The following is a 16,092-nucleotide window of genomic DNA, read 5'->3' as shown; positions in this document are numbered from 1 at the left end:
ATTTCAGTTGGTGGAATCCCCCCAAGAAAGTCATCCGAGCCATGCAACTTGGCACATTTTTCATGAATAGGAAGAGAAGTTAAAGAAGCATAAATAAATAAATAAATATATGACATGGTTGTTGCTCAAACACTTCAGGTATGTATCATTAATGCCTGAAAATATTGATACAGTTTGTGAATAAGCTCACAAATCTAAACAAATATCAGGGCCAGGCCACTTTTGCATGCCTTTGAACCATCTCCAAATTGATACAGAAATTATTCGTTTCTAAAGTTCTTTTCCCCCATGAGGTGGCTATAAGGGATTTCTCTTTTCGGCACTCACTTTTTGCGTCCTGCACGTGCGTTAGAGGAACTGGAATGTCTCGATCTTGTGATAACTCTCTACTGGCAGCTGGCTTAGTGACACCAAATATTTGAGGGCTGTGTTTGAAGCACTCAAACACATCCTTGCCCTTCTCACAGCTCTGACCCTTTAATGTCACTATTGGTGGTTGAGCAGCGGAGTTGGATGAAGCAAAGTGAATGGTCTGTCTGTGGACTGCACGAAGTCTGACCCTGATCTTTGGCTTTAAGCAGCACTTTACTTGGCACTGGCTGCAGATGCAGCCCTTCATAGAGACCTGGCATAGTGCTCCTAGATCGCTGCATACCATCCTGCGGAAGTTTGGTCTTAGCATCAGGTAGATGATCGGGTTGTAGATGGTGGAGGACTTTGCAAACATGGCTGGCATGGCAAATGCCATGGGAGGAATGTTTTCGACATGTCCGAAGGCAGCCCACATGGATACGACAGCATATGGACTCCATGCCGCAAAGAAACCAATGCAGACAGCCACACTCAGCTAGCAAGAGAAAGAACACAGAAAGTGTAATTCAACATTTCTTTTCACCAAATCCAATTAATAAAAAAAAAACAAACACAACTGTAACACTTGTCAACTTTCCCAACTATCTGAAAAACATTACCTTATGTCAGAATACTGGATGAAGAAATCACTTAAATACAGGTTGTATCACTTAAATATAATATGTGTGACAGAGTGAAGCAGGCTAAAAGATCCTGAAAGGGTTACAAAGTTCATGATTTAACAATTAGAAAGAGACTGGGCAAAAATGGCATCAATGGGATAGTTCCAAGTTTAAAACCACTACTGACCAAAAAGAACAGAAAGACTCGTCTCATATTTGCCAACAAACATCTCGTTGGTCCCCAAGACTTTAAGGAAAACTGGACTGTGGGCTGATGAGACAAAATCTAAGCTTTCTTGAAGGTTTGAGTCGTATTGCTGCATAAGAGTAACCCAGCATGTCAGAAAAGGAAGACAGTAACAACAGTAAAATATGGTGTAGTTTTGTATTGTTTACTTCCCCTTTCTGTAAATAAAGCCGTTTTTTGAGTTACGTCCCATTTCCGTGAGTCTGCTTCTGGGTTCTCTCCTGCCTGCACACAGCTGGTTTCATGACACTAAGTATGACAAATACTTACAAAAACCTACAAAATCATGAGGAGCAAATACTATTTCACAGCACTGGAAAGAAAACGGCTATTTGTTGTAAAGACCAATTTGAATAATGGTGTCCTTGGAAGAAAATGAAGACACACTTTTACATTTTGAGATTTTCTTCCATGTGTTTTTGTGAGCCTGTGCAATCACTGCTGGCCTTCCCTGTATTTAATTTTGTGCTTTTGACGCCCCCTGCCATTCTCTCTAGACTGTGGTGGAAGAAAAACAAAAAACAAAAAACAAATTTAAAGAAAAAAGCTGGGTGAGGAGATCTACCACTATACCCCCACACGAACAGTTTGTATTTAAAAGAGAACATGCAGAGGCCACAAAGATTTAAAAAGCATTCTTCTCACTCCTCATGATGAGTTTTTAAAAAAATAATAAAATGAATCTCAGATGTTCTTACAGAGAAGAGAATATGATGATTAATCAGCAAAGGCAGCAGTATCCATCACAGTGAAACCAGAACTTCATCATGAGGGAGATATATTGAGGTCACTGTCAATTTCTACAACAAATCGAGGCGAGGAACTCTAAACAGGACTCTTCTCTCTAAAGCAGTGTTTTTATAAGCTACCCATAAACCCTGGCCTTTCCACCAATAACTGGGTGATCACACTATGCAAGTTTTTTTGTCTTCCTGCACTTTAATTTAAAATTGAAAGTGCAGGTGAAAAAAAATGCAGGTATGAATAAATTGACTACATCTTTAATTTTTTACTTATTACTTAGTGATTGGAGAGTACTGTATAATCATTCAGTATAACATATTTAAACACATAAACACACATTATGGGGAGAACATGGTAAAGCAGTCCACAGAAGTGTTTAAGTGAAGTTTACCTTAACCCACCTTAACAATAACTATCTGGATGCTGCTCATGTGAGTCGGCCTCAATGCATGTTGCTCCATAGTTCTGCGAGATGCATGCACTGCGATCAGGATTCCTGTGTAAGATGCTAAGATAGCACAGCATGGAAGGATGTAGCAGAAGATGAACAGTGCCACAGTGTAAGATCGTGCTGTGCTGAGTTGATTGGACAGGCGCCAGTCAATGCAACAGGCAGTGCCGTAAGGCTCTGGTCCATACTCCCCCCAGTGGGCCAGTGGGGAGCATGCAAACAGCAGGGCGTAGACCCAAGCACAGGCAATAAGCAGACGGCCATGAACAGAGTTAAACCTGTTTCCTGTAAAAACAGACTGTGTTAATATTTTATGATGTGAATGTGAGTTATTATTTATGACACACAACTGCATTTGTGGATCAGTGCATTTTTATACTTTAAATGATGGTATGGTAAATGATGCTTTACCATGTGAAAAATACTCTGTGTGCTCTAAGATGCTTATACTCCATAATCTAGTTAATATACAGCATAGTGCTGAAGAACTGCATCTGAATTCACAAGTGTTTAGCTTTTCCCAATGGCTTTTTTGGACTTCCAAGAAAGGTGTTTTTATTATGTTGCATTCCTTTGCATTCTGCAACTGACAGACAGTGATTGGACTACTGTTAAAAGATAACATAAGGCAACCTGAAGAAGTTCAAATTTTTGCAATCTCTACACAGGCTTGTAAGCCAGTCTGCTGAAAGAGCGCCTCACAGGAATGCCAGTTCTCCTTCCAGGAGGCTAATTATGCCTATTCTCATTCATTGGCAATGGCCTGTTTCTTAAGAAGTGAAAATGGTTAAACATTTTTCAGAGAGAGCTCAGTCGCCAGAGAAGGCTCTGTGCATATCCACAGCATTTTACAGGTCTTTTTTTTATTTTAGTTTGGTGATAAGTAGGCTGTACCAGTTTCACTGGAGTAGTAAAAGTACATTGGGTAATTATACAGACTGCTAATTTCCACAGGAGCTCAGGTAGAACATAAAGAGGTTAGGTGGCTCGAGGCCTCATTAAGCTGCAGCAGAAGACAAAAGATGAGCCCTCTAAAGTAATCTAAGTTCATCAAATGACGAGTGATGTTACGTCAGCCTTATATACTACGCAGATATTATGTCTGTCAGTGACTGAAAATAAAATAAGCACTTATTTAAATATGCAAGGTTAAATATTACAATTTTAAAGCAATTAATGTGAATATCTCTATTTGTAGGCTCATACTTTAAAATTACTTTTGTCCCAGCAACTAAATTGTCCTACTTTTTTTTAAGGCACTGAAAGAAATGCACTTTTTTGGGAACCAAATAGAAAACCCAGCTGCACAGTGTTAACCAACCTCACAAGCAGTACTTATTGAGCACAGCCCTTTGACTTGTCACTTAACAAAGAAAAGCTAATGTGCAGTGCTTTACAGAGGGCTCAATTCCTTCCACAGATAAATCAACAATCAGCCACTTGGGGATAGGGTAGTTAATCCCGTGTCATTTCACTGAGCAAAAACAGCCTCTTTGAAGACTTACCGTAGAGCGGATAACATACTTTCACAAAGCACACCATGCTTAGCAGGGTTAGAGTGGTCAGACTGCAGATGCCAAACAACATGCCACAAAATGCGTATACGGAGCACACTGTTTTCCCATACAGCCACCTGTGTGGGAGGGCGTGAGAAAGAGGACAGCTCAAAGCAAAGACATAGCTCAAAGATCAATGATTGAGAAGGAGTAGGCACCAAGTTTTGTACCTGTGGTAGAAACTTGAAGTTATCGCCATGGGGTAGAGGGACAGAGTCAGGCCCAAGTCGCTAACAGCAAGGTTGATGATGAAGTACTCAGCGGGTTTCAGGACGTTCTTTTTCTTGTAAGAGATGTACAACAGTGTGCTGTTGCCAAATAGTGAACATACTCCTGCAAAAATAAACCAGAACAAAAACCCTGAATGTGAATAAAATACTGATGGGATGGTGACAATGGGAGGGATTTTGTTTTGACTTTTCAGAAATTGCTTCATCAAATTCGCTGTCCGTTTAAAACAAGACAAACGTACTGGATAATATGCTTTTTGCCTAGAATACATTAGATATGACTTTTATATCTGTCCAAAAAACATAAAGCCACATAATAAAGTAAATACATAAAGTGCATTAATACAAACACAACACAAAGTGTACTAGATAAAGTGTACTACAACGAAGCACCAGCATGATGTGCTCAAACCTCCCATTCAATCACATCCCAAAGGTGCTCTACTAGTTTGATCGCATTGGAGGATATTTCAGTACAGAAAGCTCAGATCATGTCCAAGAAACCAGTTTGACATGATCTGAGCTTTCTGACATGGCAGTTTATCCGCCTGAAAGCAGCCATCAGGAAATGTGCTCATAACGGGATGGACATGGTCGGCAACAATACTCGGGTAGGCTGTGAAGTTTAAACGATGGCCAGTTGGTACTGAGAGGCCCAAGAACAAAATCTCCCACCCCATTACACCACCTCCAGTATCTAATACAAGCCAGGATGGATCCATGCTTTCATGTTCTTTATGCTAAATTGTGACCCATCCATGCCATCTGAATGTTGCAGCGGAAAGCAAGACTTATCAGATCAGGCAGTGTTCCTGTTCTTAGCTGACAGGAGTGACGGTGCGGTCTACTGCTTCTGTAGCCCATCTGCTTCAAGGTTCAACATGCCGTGTATTCTCCATAAACCATAGAGGTGGTTGTGTGGGTTGTGTCCCAGTAGATGAGCAGTTTGTGAAATACTCAGACTAGCCTGTCCAGCACCAACGACCATGTGACATTCAAAACCATTTAAAACAACTTTCTTCCTCATTCTGATGGTTGGTTTGAATTTCAGCCGTTCATCTTCATCATGTCTACATACACGAACAAGCACATGAACAGTAGTGGCCACAAAGTGTATCTATAACTTTCAAAGTATTATGGTTCTACAGAATAATGAGAAACTCACACTTCTACTGTCTTACAGGCAAAACACTGTATACTGCTTTATCATATTTACCTAGCAACATATACAAATACATAGAATTGCTGATGATTCTCTAAAATATTAAATGTAGAGTATCTTCATTAATACTGACAAAATCACTGGTTCTATATATATATAAAAAACACACACACCATGTATGACATCTGTGATACAAACAGTAAATGCAGATGGATGAGTACACAGTGGGTGTGGGTATATATAGGTGGAAGTGGAATGCATAACACACAGTAACACAGTTAAAAATAAAAGTGTACTTGCAAGGCTTCGCTGCAGGATGCCTTGCTTCATGCTGCTATTCATTTCAGCTTGAGCAGAACTCAGAAAACTCATTGATAGTATTGTAAACTAGATTTAACTCACCAAAAACAGAGTAGACCACGGCCACGGTTATATCCAGTGGTGCCGGTATGCTAGAGTGGAATGCAATGTCTTCATTTAACAACCCCATCTGTAAACAGATTTTAGAAACTTTTCTGTTAACTGTTCTCACATATTGCATGTGCGAAATTTCAGACCTTCTGATTGTGTCTTATGAAAAATGTATCCAAAACTGTGATGTTTTTGTAGAACTTCACATCAAATATTTTAGTCTTTCAATGCAATAAGTAGATGGTTTTCACACATTACCTTAAAGTAGCTCTTACACTAACTGCTCAGAGCAGACAGGCCCAGGTAGAAAGAGCCATGTCAACACAGGGGAGCTTTTAGCACATTGGACTAATTACTGTATAGCTCCACAGACCACCAGTGATGGAATGGAACCAGGTACATTTACTGTAATTCCATAATGTGAGGTATTGCAGTTTCATAGCTCTTTATACTTACTACCCTACACAGGCAAGTGTACTTTTTATCTCATTATATTCATCGGATTATTTACATTTTTCATTATTTCATTCGAAAATTAAAAAATATTCAATACTTTTTTTTTACTATTTTGAAGTATTTCACTATTTAAGTTTTTAAAAGCTCATAGAAGAAAAACAAGCAATCGGTATAATTAGCACATGTTTTGATTAAACATCTGGATGTAAAGTAGATAGATTTCAAACAAATGATGACATTGGATGTGTAAATAAGGAACTTAAACAGTAACATGGAATAAATCTAGAGAGAGACGCTGAATTTTGTCACATTAAAACATTGACAATGATTTATATTATAAATGTAAGATTGATTATACACATGTAATGTTCTTCAACTGAAAAAAAGCTGTTTCATATACATATATGGAATTATGTCTTTCATAAGCTTGTGTCAGAGGGGACTAATAAAACAATAACAAAATGCATGGCTGTGTAATTCTTTTCAGCATCGTAAAATATTTGGAGAACCTGTATATTTACATGCCTGTATAAGCTGCCAGTATCATCAGCGCTCCCATTTTTCATGCATCCATTCTGCTTCAGCAACCAAAATCAGATAGTGACCCACAGGTCTAAATCAATAGATGAAATCAGGGTCAATAAACAAGGTGTATCAGGAAAATACATCTTTAACAGACCCGTGAACAACACTTCAGAACTGCTCTGCTTTTCTCTGCGAACCTTAATATGTGCAATTAAAACAATCTACATCAATAATAATAGTGGTTGTATTCATGCAATCCTGATGTTTATTGTTCATATCAAGCACAACAGTTTGACGCTAGATGGCAGTTGTGCTACAAAAACCTACAGTGTGTAACGTTTAAGGTTTACATCAGGTTATTCGAAAATAAAATAAAAATAATTAATGTCCATAAACTATTCATTAATTATTATTTTAATATGAATGCAGTGTCAATACATAATTTGGCGTGTGTACCTTTCATTTGTGAAACTGCAAGCGGCTGGAACACGTGAAAAGACAAATTTAGCGATGGATCAGCAGAGATTCATCAAATCCAAAGTACATGAAAATAACATCATCAAAATATAGCCGCCTCCTGCAGCTCAAGTATTGCTCAAGTTACTGTCCTTAACAGATCACAGATGTGCCTGAGGCACGGCCGGATAAAAGCAGTAATTATAATCCAGCTCCGTGCGTAAAGGCGCAAACCTCACAGAGGCGCACCGTTATATACGCTTTATTAGCTCACAAAACTGCAAACCCGTGTTGTTTATCACTGATTTTTTGGGAGCTTCAAACGATCGCCTCCCACACATTTACTCACCTAAGAACAGAGAGGAGTTTGCACTGTTAAACTTCTCCATGCTTCCCCCCTTTTTCTTCTCTCAGAGCAGGTAATTTGAACAAACACGGATAGCATCATTTAGAAGCACTAGGGGTAGTTAATTAGGGTAAATTAGGTAAGTTTAAATGGAGTCTAGCCTGTAGAATTATATCCATTTATATTTTTATCGCTTATCTAAGCAGGACGGCGGTGGGATGGAATATGTCCTAACCGAAATCAGATAAAAGGAAAATGCACCCTTAACGAGTGATGAAAAGCTGAATCTTTGTGATATTAGTGTTGAAAAATCATCCAGTCTTTCTGTATGAATTTCACCATTTTTCAGTTTCACTTAAACTTTTGCATGCTATTCAAATGCTATTCAAAGAGCATCTAAAGATCGTTCAGCGCCTGTCTCCCAGCCCAGCAGGTCAACCAGTTGCAAATAAACTTTTACAGGTTTGGTGGTTTTCATAACAAATGGGAGTCAACATTGTCACAATTTAGACTTACATTTCTGAGAATTTTGTCTTCCGTTTTTAGCTAATTACAATACATTTCGTCTTACCTTGTGCGTTATCACACAGGCTGGAAATGAGTAGTCAGTGAAACGATACCAGCTTCATTCACTACAACAGGCTGCAGCGCCAGTCCTCAAAACTGCACCAATCAATGACGTCAATACGGTGGGTCCATCCTCAAGGGGGCAAAGGGGGCACTGGTCAATAAGCTGAGAATCCTCCCACCTGCAAAAAAATTTTTCTCAGTGTAAAAGAAAAAAATCTTGCAGAAGTGAAAAAAACATGTGAGTAGACTATACTGAGGCAGATAACGCATCCGGTGGTTAGGTCCAGAGACCGCAAAGGAAACATAGAACTGCAGTAAGGGGGTGCTAACAGTTTTGGAGCAATATGTTGGGCCAATATTATTATTAGAATTATATTATATGTTACATCTCCAGCCAGCACACACTGCACCTGATCCATACAGCACCTCCTGCAGGTGGTGGGCATACAGGAGGTTGAGCCAGTGTCCCTTTTTCGGGATGTGCCAGGTCGGGCTCTATTGACTAAGGACCGCCCATCATACTCTCGGTCATTGGCATCCTCCTTGGGCACCCTCCCTGGGCCTGGCTCATGCTTGTAGGTGCTCCACCTGGGGACTCTATCATCTTACTCAGAGACTTTTGTACAAACCACAGTTTGCCCATAACAAACACCATATTTGAACATAAGGGTGTCCATTAGTGCTCGTGGCACGAGACACCCTAGGCCGCAAGTCGATGATTGATTTAGTAATTGTATCATCAGGGCCATATGTTCTGGACGCTCAGGCGAAGAGAGGTGCTGAGCTGTCAACTGATGACCACGTGGTGGTGTTCAGCACCTGCATTCTTGAAGCTTCTGCACTGAGATGCAGCTGCAAGGTGGTTGGTGCCTGTCATGGTGTTCTGCTTGTAGACAAAACAAAGGTGGCACAGCTTGTGCACATACAATTTGGTGATCAGCACTTTCAGCCAGCCAGACTTTCTAAGAAGTGGTTAACTTCTTTAAGTCCTAATTTCCATCCTTGTTTCCTTGCACAAAGCTGTAAAGTCTGTGAAATTCACTTTAAAAGTTAATAGTTGCCAATTTCAGCAATAGTATGCTGCTTTTAATTAGAAATCAATATTGCATGCCCCCCAGAAAAGGAAACTTTTTTTTCCACATCTTAAAGGCAGGAATAAATTATCCTCAAAAGAATTACACTCAGTGAAAATGTTGCCTTGGGTGCCACTAGCTCTTCTTTTTTCTCACATGAATTCTCTCTCACACACACACACTCACACACACACACACACACACACACACACAAGCTGGAGATGAAAGCTCCATTCGTATAACTGTGTTCTAAAAGAATTAATTGAGATGGCCACTGAGGGTAGGGAGAAATTAATGTCCATGATGGGATACAACATGCCAACATGGACATCAAAGTAGTGAAGAAAGATTACAAAAGAACCACTTAACACAAACTTTACCTGATCACGTAAAGCCATACTCTGCATCCACATTCACTGACTGCAGAGGACTGGGTAGAATATATTAGGACATTTTGATAATGATGCTGTGTGACTCAAAATGAAATTTTTTCATAGTTAAACAACATTTGAGATGTCACACCACATGGATACTTTATTTGTTTTTCCAATCTTTTATTGTCCAGTTTTAGTGAGCCGTGTGATTATAGCTTCAGTTTCCTGTTCTTAGCTGAAAGGAGTGGCTGCTGTTGCCCATCTGCTCCAAGCTTTGATGCACTGTGTATTCAGAGATGCTCTTCTGCATACCTTGTAACAAGTGGTTATATGAATTACTGTTGCCGTTCCTCTGCTCAAAGCCATTTACCCATTTATCTTTGACCTGAGGCATTTTGAACTTTCTTTGTAAACACCAGTGAGGGTTGTGCGGGAAAATCTCAGCAGGTCAGCAGTTTCCAAAACAGTCAGAGCAGCCCATCTGACAAAAACAACTATGATTATTATTCTTTTTTTTTTCTTTTTTTTTCTTTTTTTTTTTTTAGCTGTCAGGGCTGGGGGGCTGGGAGGAGGTGCTGGCCGTCAGACTGGGGTCTGGGATGCGGGGCCTCCCTGCTACTGCAGATAAGGAGGTGGTCCGCTTGCCTCCACCCCAGAGAGAAAGGTTACATCTCCTGGGTCTAGGTGCGGCTTGCCCCTCTGGACCTGGGATATAGAGTATGTTTGGGGAGTGCGACTGTCTGTGCAGTGTCTATTTGTGTCTGTCTACACGTTGGGTGAGTGCCGAGTATTTGGTTGTGTATATGGGGTGGGAATGCACGTCTGTGTCCGTGTGCGCCTGTTCGTCTGTGTCTATATGTCAGGTTGGGTCTTAGACTCAACCTCTCTGGGTACATCTCAGGCCCTCCAAAGTACGGAGGCCTATCTCCCCTCACCACACTCCCTGCCTCCCTGTACTCTGGGGCCTCTGGATATCTGGGGCCTGGATCTCCTCCATACCTGCTTCATACCCTGGTGGATGGGGCTGTGGCTCCCCACACTCCCTAGCAGATCGTTACATGGAGAAACCTTTGGAATACAAGCATGCTGATCCACACAGGTATGCACACAGGTGTACACACGGGTGTTCACAGACGCGGACTACAGCTTTCTTGGCTGCTGCCTCAAAGCACATTGTGCGCTGTCTATCTTGCGTGCTGCACAATATCGTTTATTATTTAGTATCTACTGCTAGCTAGTTTATTGTGATGGTGCCGTTTTTTTATTATGTTGCTCTTTGTTGTTTGCTTTCTCTTCTGTTTTTTTTCTCCATACAGGTGATCCAGGTGTTTTTTTGTTTGTTTGTTTTTTCTTTTTCTTTCTTCCTCCCTTTCTCACCGTCTCTTCTCCCCTTTGGTTTTCTTTCTCTCCCTCTCTTTCTTTCATTCTTTCTCCCTGTCCTATCCCCCAGTCATGTCTGTCCCGTTTGTAGCAACTGAAAATAAAATAAATTCATAATTATAATAAAGGTCAATCAAATGGACCAATGTGGCAAGGTCATGATGATCCATTTGGTAAAATAAATCCGCTTGGCATCTTTCTTGGCCTTAAGACAACAATTCTGATGGCTAAAGATCCAAACGGGACACAAAAAAAAGAAAAAAAAAACTATGATTATTATTCAATTATTCAAAGTAATTGAAGTCACTTTTCTTCCTCATTCTGACACTGGGTTTGAACTTCAGCAGGTTGTTTTGGTCATGTCTATACACGTCTAAATGCACTTAGTAACTGCCACCTGATTATATATTTATTAATGAAGAGCTAAACAGGTGCACCAAATAAAGTAGTTGGTGAGTGTATATGCAGCAAATATAGATTCTATTCAGGCTTTACAGATGCATTATGTATGGGCAGAAAGCTTAACTTCATTCAAATTTATAAACATAGAATCTTCTTTATGACAGACAAGAATTTACCACAAAAGACAACTCATACAGTAAACTTTTTTTAACAGTGCTGTGCAGATACCTCCCACATGAGTGGATACACATGAGCCTTTTCCACACAACCAAGAAGCTGTCCACATACCATCATCTATTGTCTTAATGTCACAAATTAGGCATTTTCTGAGATGTAATACAGTGCTAAAATCATCTGTGGGAATTGACAGCGCTGCAGACTTCTGTGTTATTATTGTTAATTTTCTGCATCCGGGAATATTTTTTGCATATAAAATATTACCTCTTTGCTGCCTGTAAGTCACAGGACAAATATGGCCAGAGTCGGAGGTGCATCAGTTCAGCTCCATTAGTTCTATCTAACCCACAAACTCCTCTTTTAAGTAATATAAAGCAGCAGCCAAGAAATATCAATATGTAATCACCATAGCTGAAAACTACCAAAGCACACAAAGGCTGCATGAGTGTGACAGCTTTGTGATTGCGTGGCCCTGTTTGACCTAGTTCCACTGCAATCAAGGACAGTGAAATGCACTCGAAAAGAAACGACCCTTATCAAGGACACATGAATGTGTATGTCCGTACAGCAATTTCTTTGCTCAAAAGTGGTAAAGAAAAACTTTCATTTGGAAATTGCCAAAGTATGTTTTCTTAATGCAAGGAACCATGGTGATCCGAGCAAGGGGCCTTTAGCTTGCTATATTGCCATCTGCAGGACGGTGCAAGTAAAACACCCGAGTCCTCTAGTACAACTTGCATCCTTGATTGAACAAAATAAAGCAATCTTGCAGTTTGACCTGCACATACAATTGTAAATATTCCATTTAGAGGTGATGAAATTAATGATTTCTGCCATTTTCATAACTGTTACAATAACCGTGGCAATAGCATTCATTTTTAGTGGTCTGGAAAAGTAATTTTGCAAAAGAAGTGAGATCTTTATGCTTCCTGATAATAATGCAGCACAAAATGATTGTATAATAGGTTAATGTGACTGTACAACTAATGATGTGGCAATACCGGGTTTCAGTCACATATTTTAAGAATTTAACTAAACATATACAAAAGTATTACAGCAGCTATTAGAAAGGGAGAAGAAGAAAAAAGGACTGCATTTGTGACGGTTATTTTCAAAGTTGCACATTACTGCTTTAAATGTTACCAGTGTTTGCATTTATCACTATGATTTCCATATTTTAAAAGGGAAAGTGAAAACTATTCATGATTAAACAGTTTGATCTGGTGCAGAAAACACAGCTCGCTGAATATGAAAGAGTGGGCTTATCACTGGTTGCAGACGGTTACGTGAGGTTTCATGCATCTTGCTTCTTCACAGCAAAAGCTGCAGACTTTGTTCATGACAATAGCTTGTCTGTTCTTACTGGGTCTTTGCGGGTTTTCTTTAGGCTGGTCCGGTTTCCATTCTAGCGAATGGGAAACTTTCAGCGCTTGCAAATGTTTGTCTGTTTAGTCTTGAGATAGGCTGATGATCTGCAGAGCATGTCAGCTGTCACTGATACACACTGTAGTTGGGTTTTCCTTGACTAAGAACAGGAAAAATTGTGTAGAGTATGCTTCTTATGCCTAAGAATGCTTATTTATTGTTGAACAGTGGACAAATTATGGAGGTTACTGTTGTTTGAATTGATCTAACCAGTGTGTACCCATTCCAGAATAAGGGTTTAGATTTTGCCACCACACCTAAGAATGAATATATATCTGATGTATCAGCTTAAAGGGAGTGGTCTCTTAGACTAATTATAGTTTTGAACCAGAACACTTGCTTCAGTTCATTCAGTGGATGATAACACGTATTAGGTGTAGACAGTCCATACTGGTTTATATCTATGGGGCTAATTACTGTTGACAACACCCATTCAATGGACTGATAACATCAAAATTGGGTGACCAGATTGTGTAATGAATCAACAGACTGTTAATGTTAAGTTGATTCATTACACAATGCTAAGCTTTCAAGACAGCTGTAGTGTAATCATCATGGCAACCAAGCTGTGGTTTGTCCTTAATTGCTGTGTTTGTAAGATGTAGTTTTCAGTGTTTTTCTTTAAAAGTACTGTTGCTGTACTGTTCTGATGTAGTCTTTGTGTTTCTCTGAAAGTTTACAAGAACAAGAGCCTGCAGTTCTACATTGCTATTCTCAGTGACAATAAGAACCTCAAGACTATTAAGCATTGAGTGTACTAGTATATGTTTAAAACTAGAAATCTTTTATCACAAAGCTCGAACTTTTTAATGGCAAAGCATGTTAGAAATAAATGTTTTTTTTCCTTTGTTTTCTTATGTTTGTGGGTGTGCGTATGTGCATGTGTATGTATATGTGTGTGTATTTTATCCATCAATTTATCACCCATCCATTTTCCACTTATCCGGGGCCAGTTCACAGGGGCAGCAGCCCAAGCAGTGAAGCCCAGTCCTCTGTCTCCCCAGCCACCTCCTCCAGTTTGACTGGGGGAAACAGGCCAGCCACCCTTCGCAGAAAGCTCATTTCTGAGCTTGTATCCGCAATCTCATTCTTTCTGTCACTACCTAGAGCTCATGACCATAGGTAAGGGTAGGGACGTAGATAGACTGCTAAATCGAAAGCTTCGCTTTTACACTCAATACTCTCTTCACCACAACAGACAGGGACAACGTCCATATCTCTGCAGCTGCAACATCAATCCGTCTGTGGATCTCTTGGTCCCCTCTTCCTTCGCTCGTGAACAAGACCCTGAGATACTTAAACTCCTCAACTCGGGGCAATACCTTCTTCCTGACACTGAGTGGGCACTCCACCCTTTTCAAGCTGAGGACCAACTGGCCCCAGACTTGGAAGTGCTAATTCACTTGGCTGCAAACCGCTCACGTGCAAGCTGGAGGCCACCACCCAATGAAGCAAACAGAACCACATCATCTGCAAAAAGCAGAGACGATGTCCTGAGACCACCCAAGTGGAAACATTTTGCAACTGAACAGAAACGGTGGCAAAGGGCAGCCTTGGCAAAGTCCATCACCCACTGGGAATGAGTCCGACTTATTGCCAGCTATGTGGATCAAGCTCTTGCAACAATTGCATAAGGACCAAATGGCTCGTAACAACAGGCCAGAGCGCCTATACTCCCCGGAGCAGCTCCTACAGAATACTCTTAGGGACACGACTGAATGCATTCTCTAAGTCCACAAAACACAAGTAGAGTGGTTGGGTGAACTCCTATGCATCCACAAATATTTTCGAGAGGGTAAAGAGCTGGTCCGGTGTTCCACAACCGGGACGAAAGCTGCATTGTTCCTCCTGTATCCGTCCCAGGGAGCCTGCCACCAAGGAGTTGCTTAACTGCGCTGTGACCTTGCCCTCTGTAATGCATGAGTCAGAACACTTGTCTTCCCACTGGCACGTCTTCCTCTATAGAAGACGTGTCACTGGAATTAAGGAGGTCTTCAAAGTATTCCTTCTATCACCCAACAATATCCTCAGTTGAAGTCAGCAGCACTCCACAGTGTTGCTGACTTTAATGCAGTGTAGATAGAAATCGATAATAACAGTACATGTCCTGAAAACAGAAATGTACACATAGATCAGGAGGTTGCTATCAATTTCAACATGTCTTATATCAGGCCTGCTACTTGCAAATGTGCAAAGATTTATTGGCTGATAACAGAGTGTATTGAAGTTGTCGTTTAACTTGAGCCCATTATAGCTCTGTCAGTTATTGACTTGTGAACGCATTTTATTTCTCCACCCCAAATGCACTTTTCTGATTTCTTCTTCCTGAATGCCCGTCAGAGCTCAGTAGGTCTTATTTGGACACTCTTGTAGAGGGAGATTCTATGACATGGCAGGAAGGGAACCTACAGGTGTGCTCATCCTTTACACTGCATGCCTCCTTTGTGGTACCACACTCTGCTTGGTGAGAAATTGTCATTTTGTTTAGTTTTTATTATCAGAAGTGGTCTTAGGAGAACTTGAAAGTTGACTTTTATACACTTGAAAATCAATAACCAGTATTCCTTTTTCATTTATTTTAATATTTAGCCAGCAGCAAAATTATTTGGTAAGTTTTTTTTCTCAAACAAGCAAAGGCTACTTTAACTGTTTTTGTTACTTTTTTTTTTACTAATTTTCATGTTAAATTACTACTTTGATTTTACAGTCTATGATGTGGACGGTGGACGGGACCTTGACATTTTTGATATCAATGAAGGTATTTTAGAAAAGAAACAGAAAAAAAAAAACCCCAGAAGAAAATGTTCTCTTTTTCTTCCAAATTCCAAATTCAGTTCTCTTAAACTTTCTTTGTGCTTTAATCTGATCAGAGGCAGGGTTGAACCTTGCAGAAGGGGACATAGTTCTTGATGAGGTAACTTAATTGAACTTCTTTCCCCAACAACACAAATTAATGGATTGGATTAAAGTTCAACAATGGCTCAATATTTTGTTCTTTTGTTTGTGGTTTGTTCTTTGTGGCTGTGGCAGAAGCAACCCCGAAATTCTATAATAGGGGAAGAGTACAGGTGGCCAAAGACAATCCCATACTACATGCAAGATGACTTGGGTAAAAGCGAGCTTGTTTTTTTTT

At 40.1% G+C, this 16,092-nt stretch overlaps 2 protein-coding genes across 2 annotated transcripts in view; one reads left to right on the top strand and one right to left on the bottom strand.

Moving 5' to 3' along the window:
- Nucleotides 1–205: 205 nt before the first annotated feature.
- Nucleotides 206–8,732, bottom strand: LOC102197992 (opsin-5-like). Its single transcript, XM_013911589.1, has 5 exons — nucleotides 8,651–8,732; nucleotides 4,143–4,305; nucleotides 3,922–4,049; nucleotides 2,367–2,701; nucleotides 206–847 (listed from the first exon to the last, which is right to left on the bottom strand). The coding sequence occupies exons 1-5, from the start codon at nucleotides 8,730–8,732 to the stop codon at nucleotides 206–208; spliced, it is 1,350 nt and encodes a 449-aa protein (XP_013767043.1).
- Nucleotides 8,733–14,071: 5,339 nt separating this feature from the next.
- Nucleotides 14,072–16,092, top strand: part of mep1bb (meprin A subunit beta b) — an 8,024-nt gene continuing 6,003 nt past the window's right edge. Inside the window, 4 exon segments of the mRNA XM_013911584.1 lie at nucleotides 14,072–14,081; nucleotides 15,667–15,717; nucleotides 15,830–15,873; nucleotides 15,990–16,068. Coding sequence (XP_013767038.1) covers nucleotides 14,072–14,081; nucleotides 15,667–15,717; nucleotides 15,830–15,873; nucleotides 15,990–16,068 — 184 coding nt within the window.

This window comes from Pundamilia nyererei, unplaced genomic scaffold (genome assembly GCF_000239375.1).
Source record: "Pundamilia nyererei isolate P.nyererei 1_Seehausen unplaced genomic scaffold, PunNye1.0 scaffold00004, whole genome shotgun sequence".
NCBI classification, from domain to species: domain Eukaryota; kingdom Metazoa; phylum Chordata; class Actinopteri; order Cichliformes; family Cichlidae; genus Pundamilia; species Pundamilia nyererei.
This window is presented reverse-complemented; position numbering and strand designations above follow the sequence as displayed.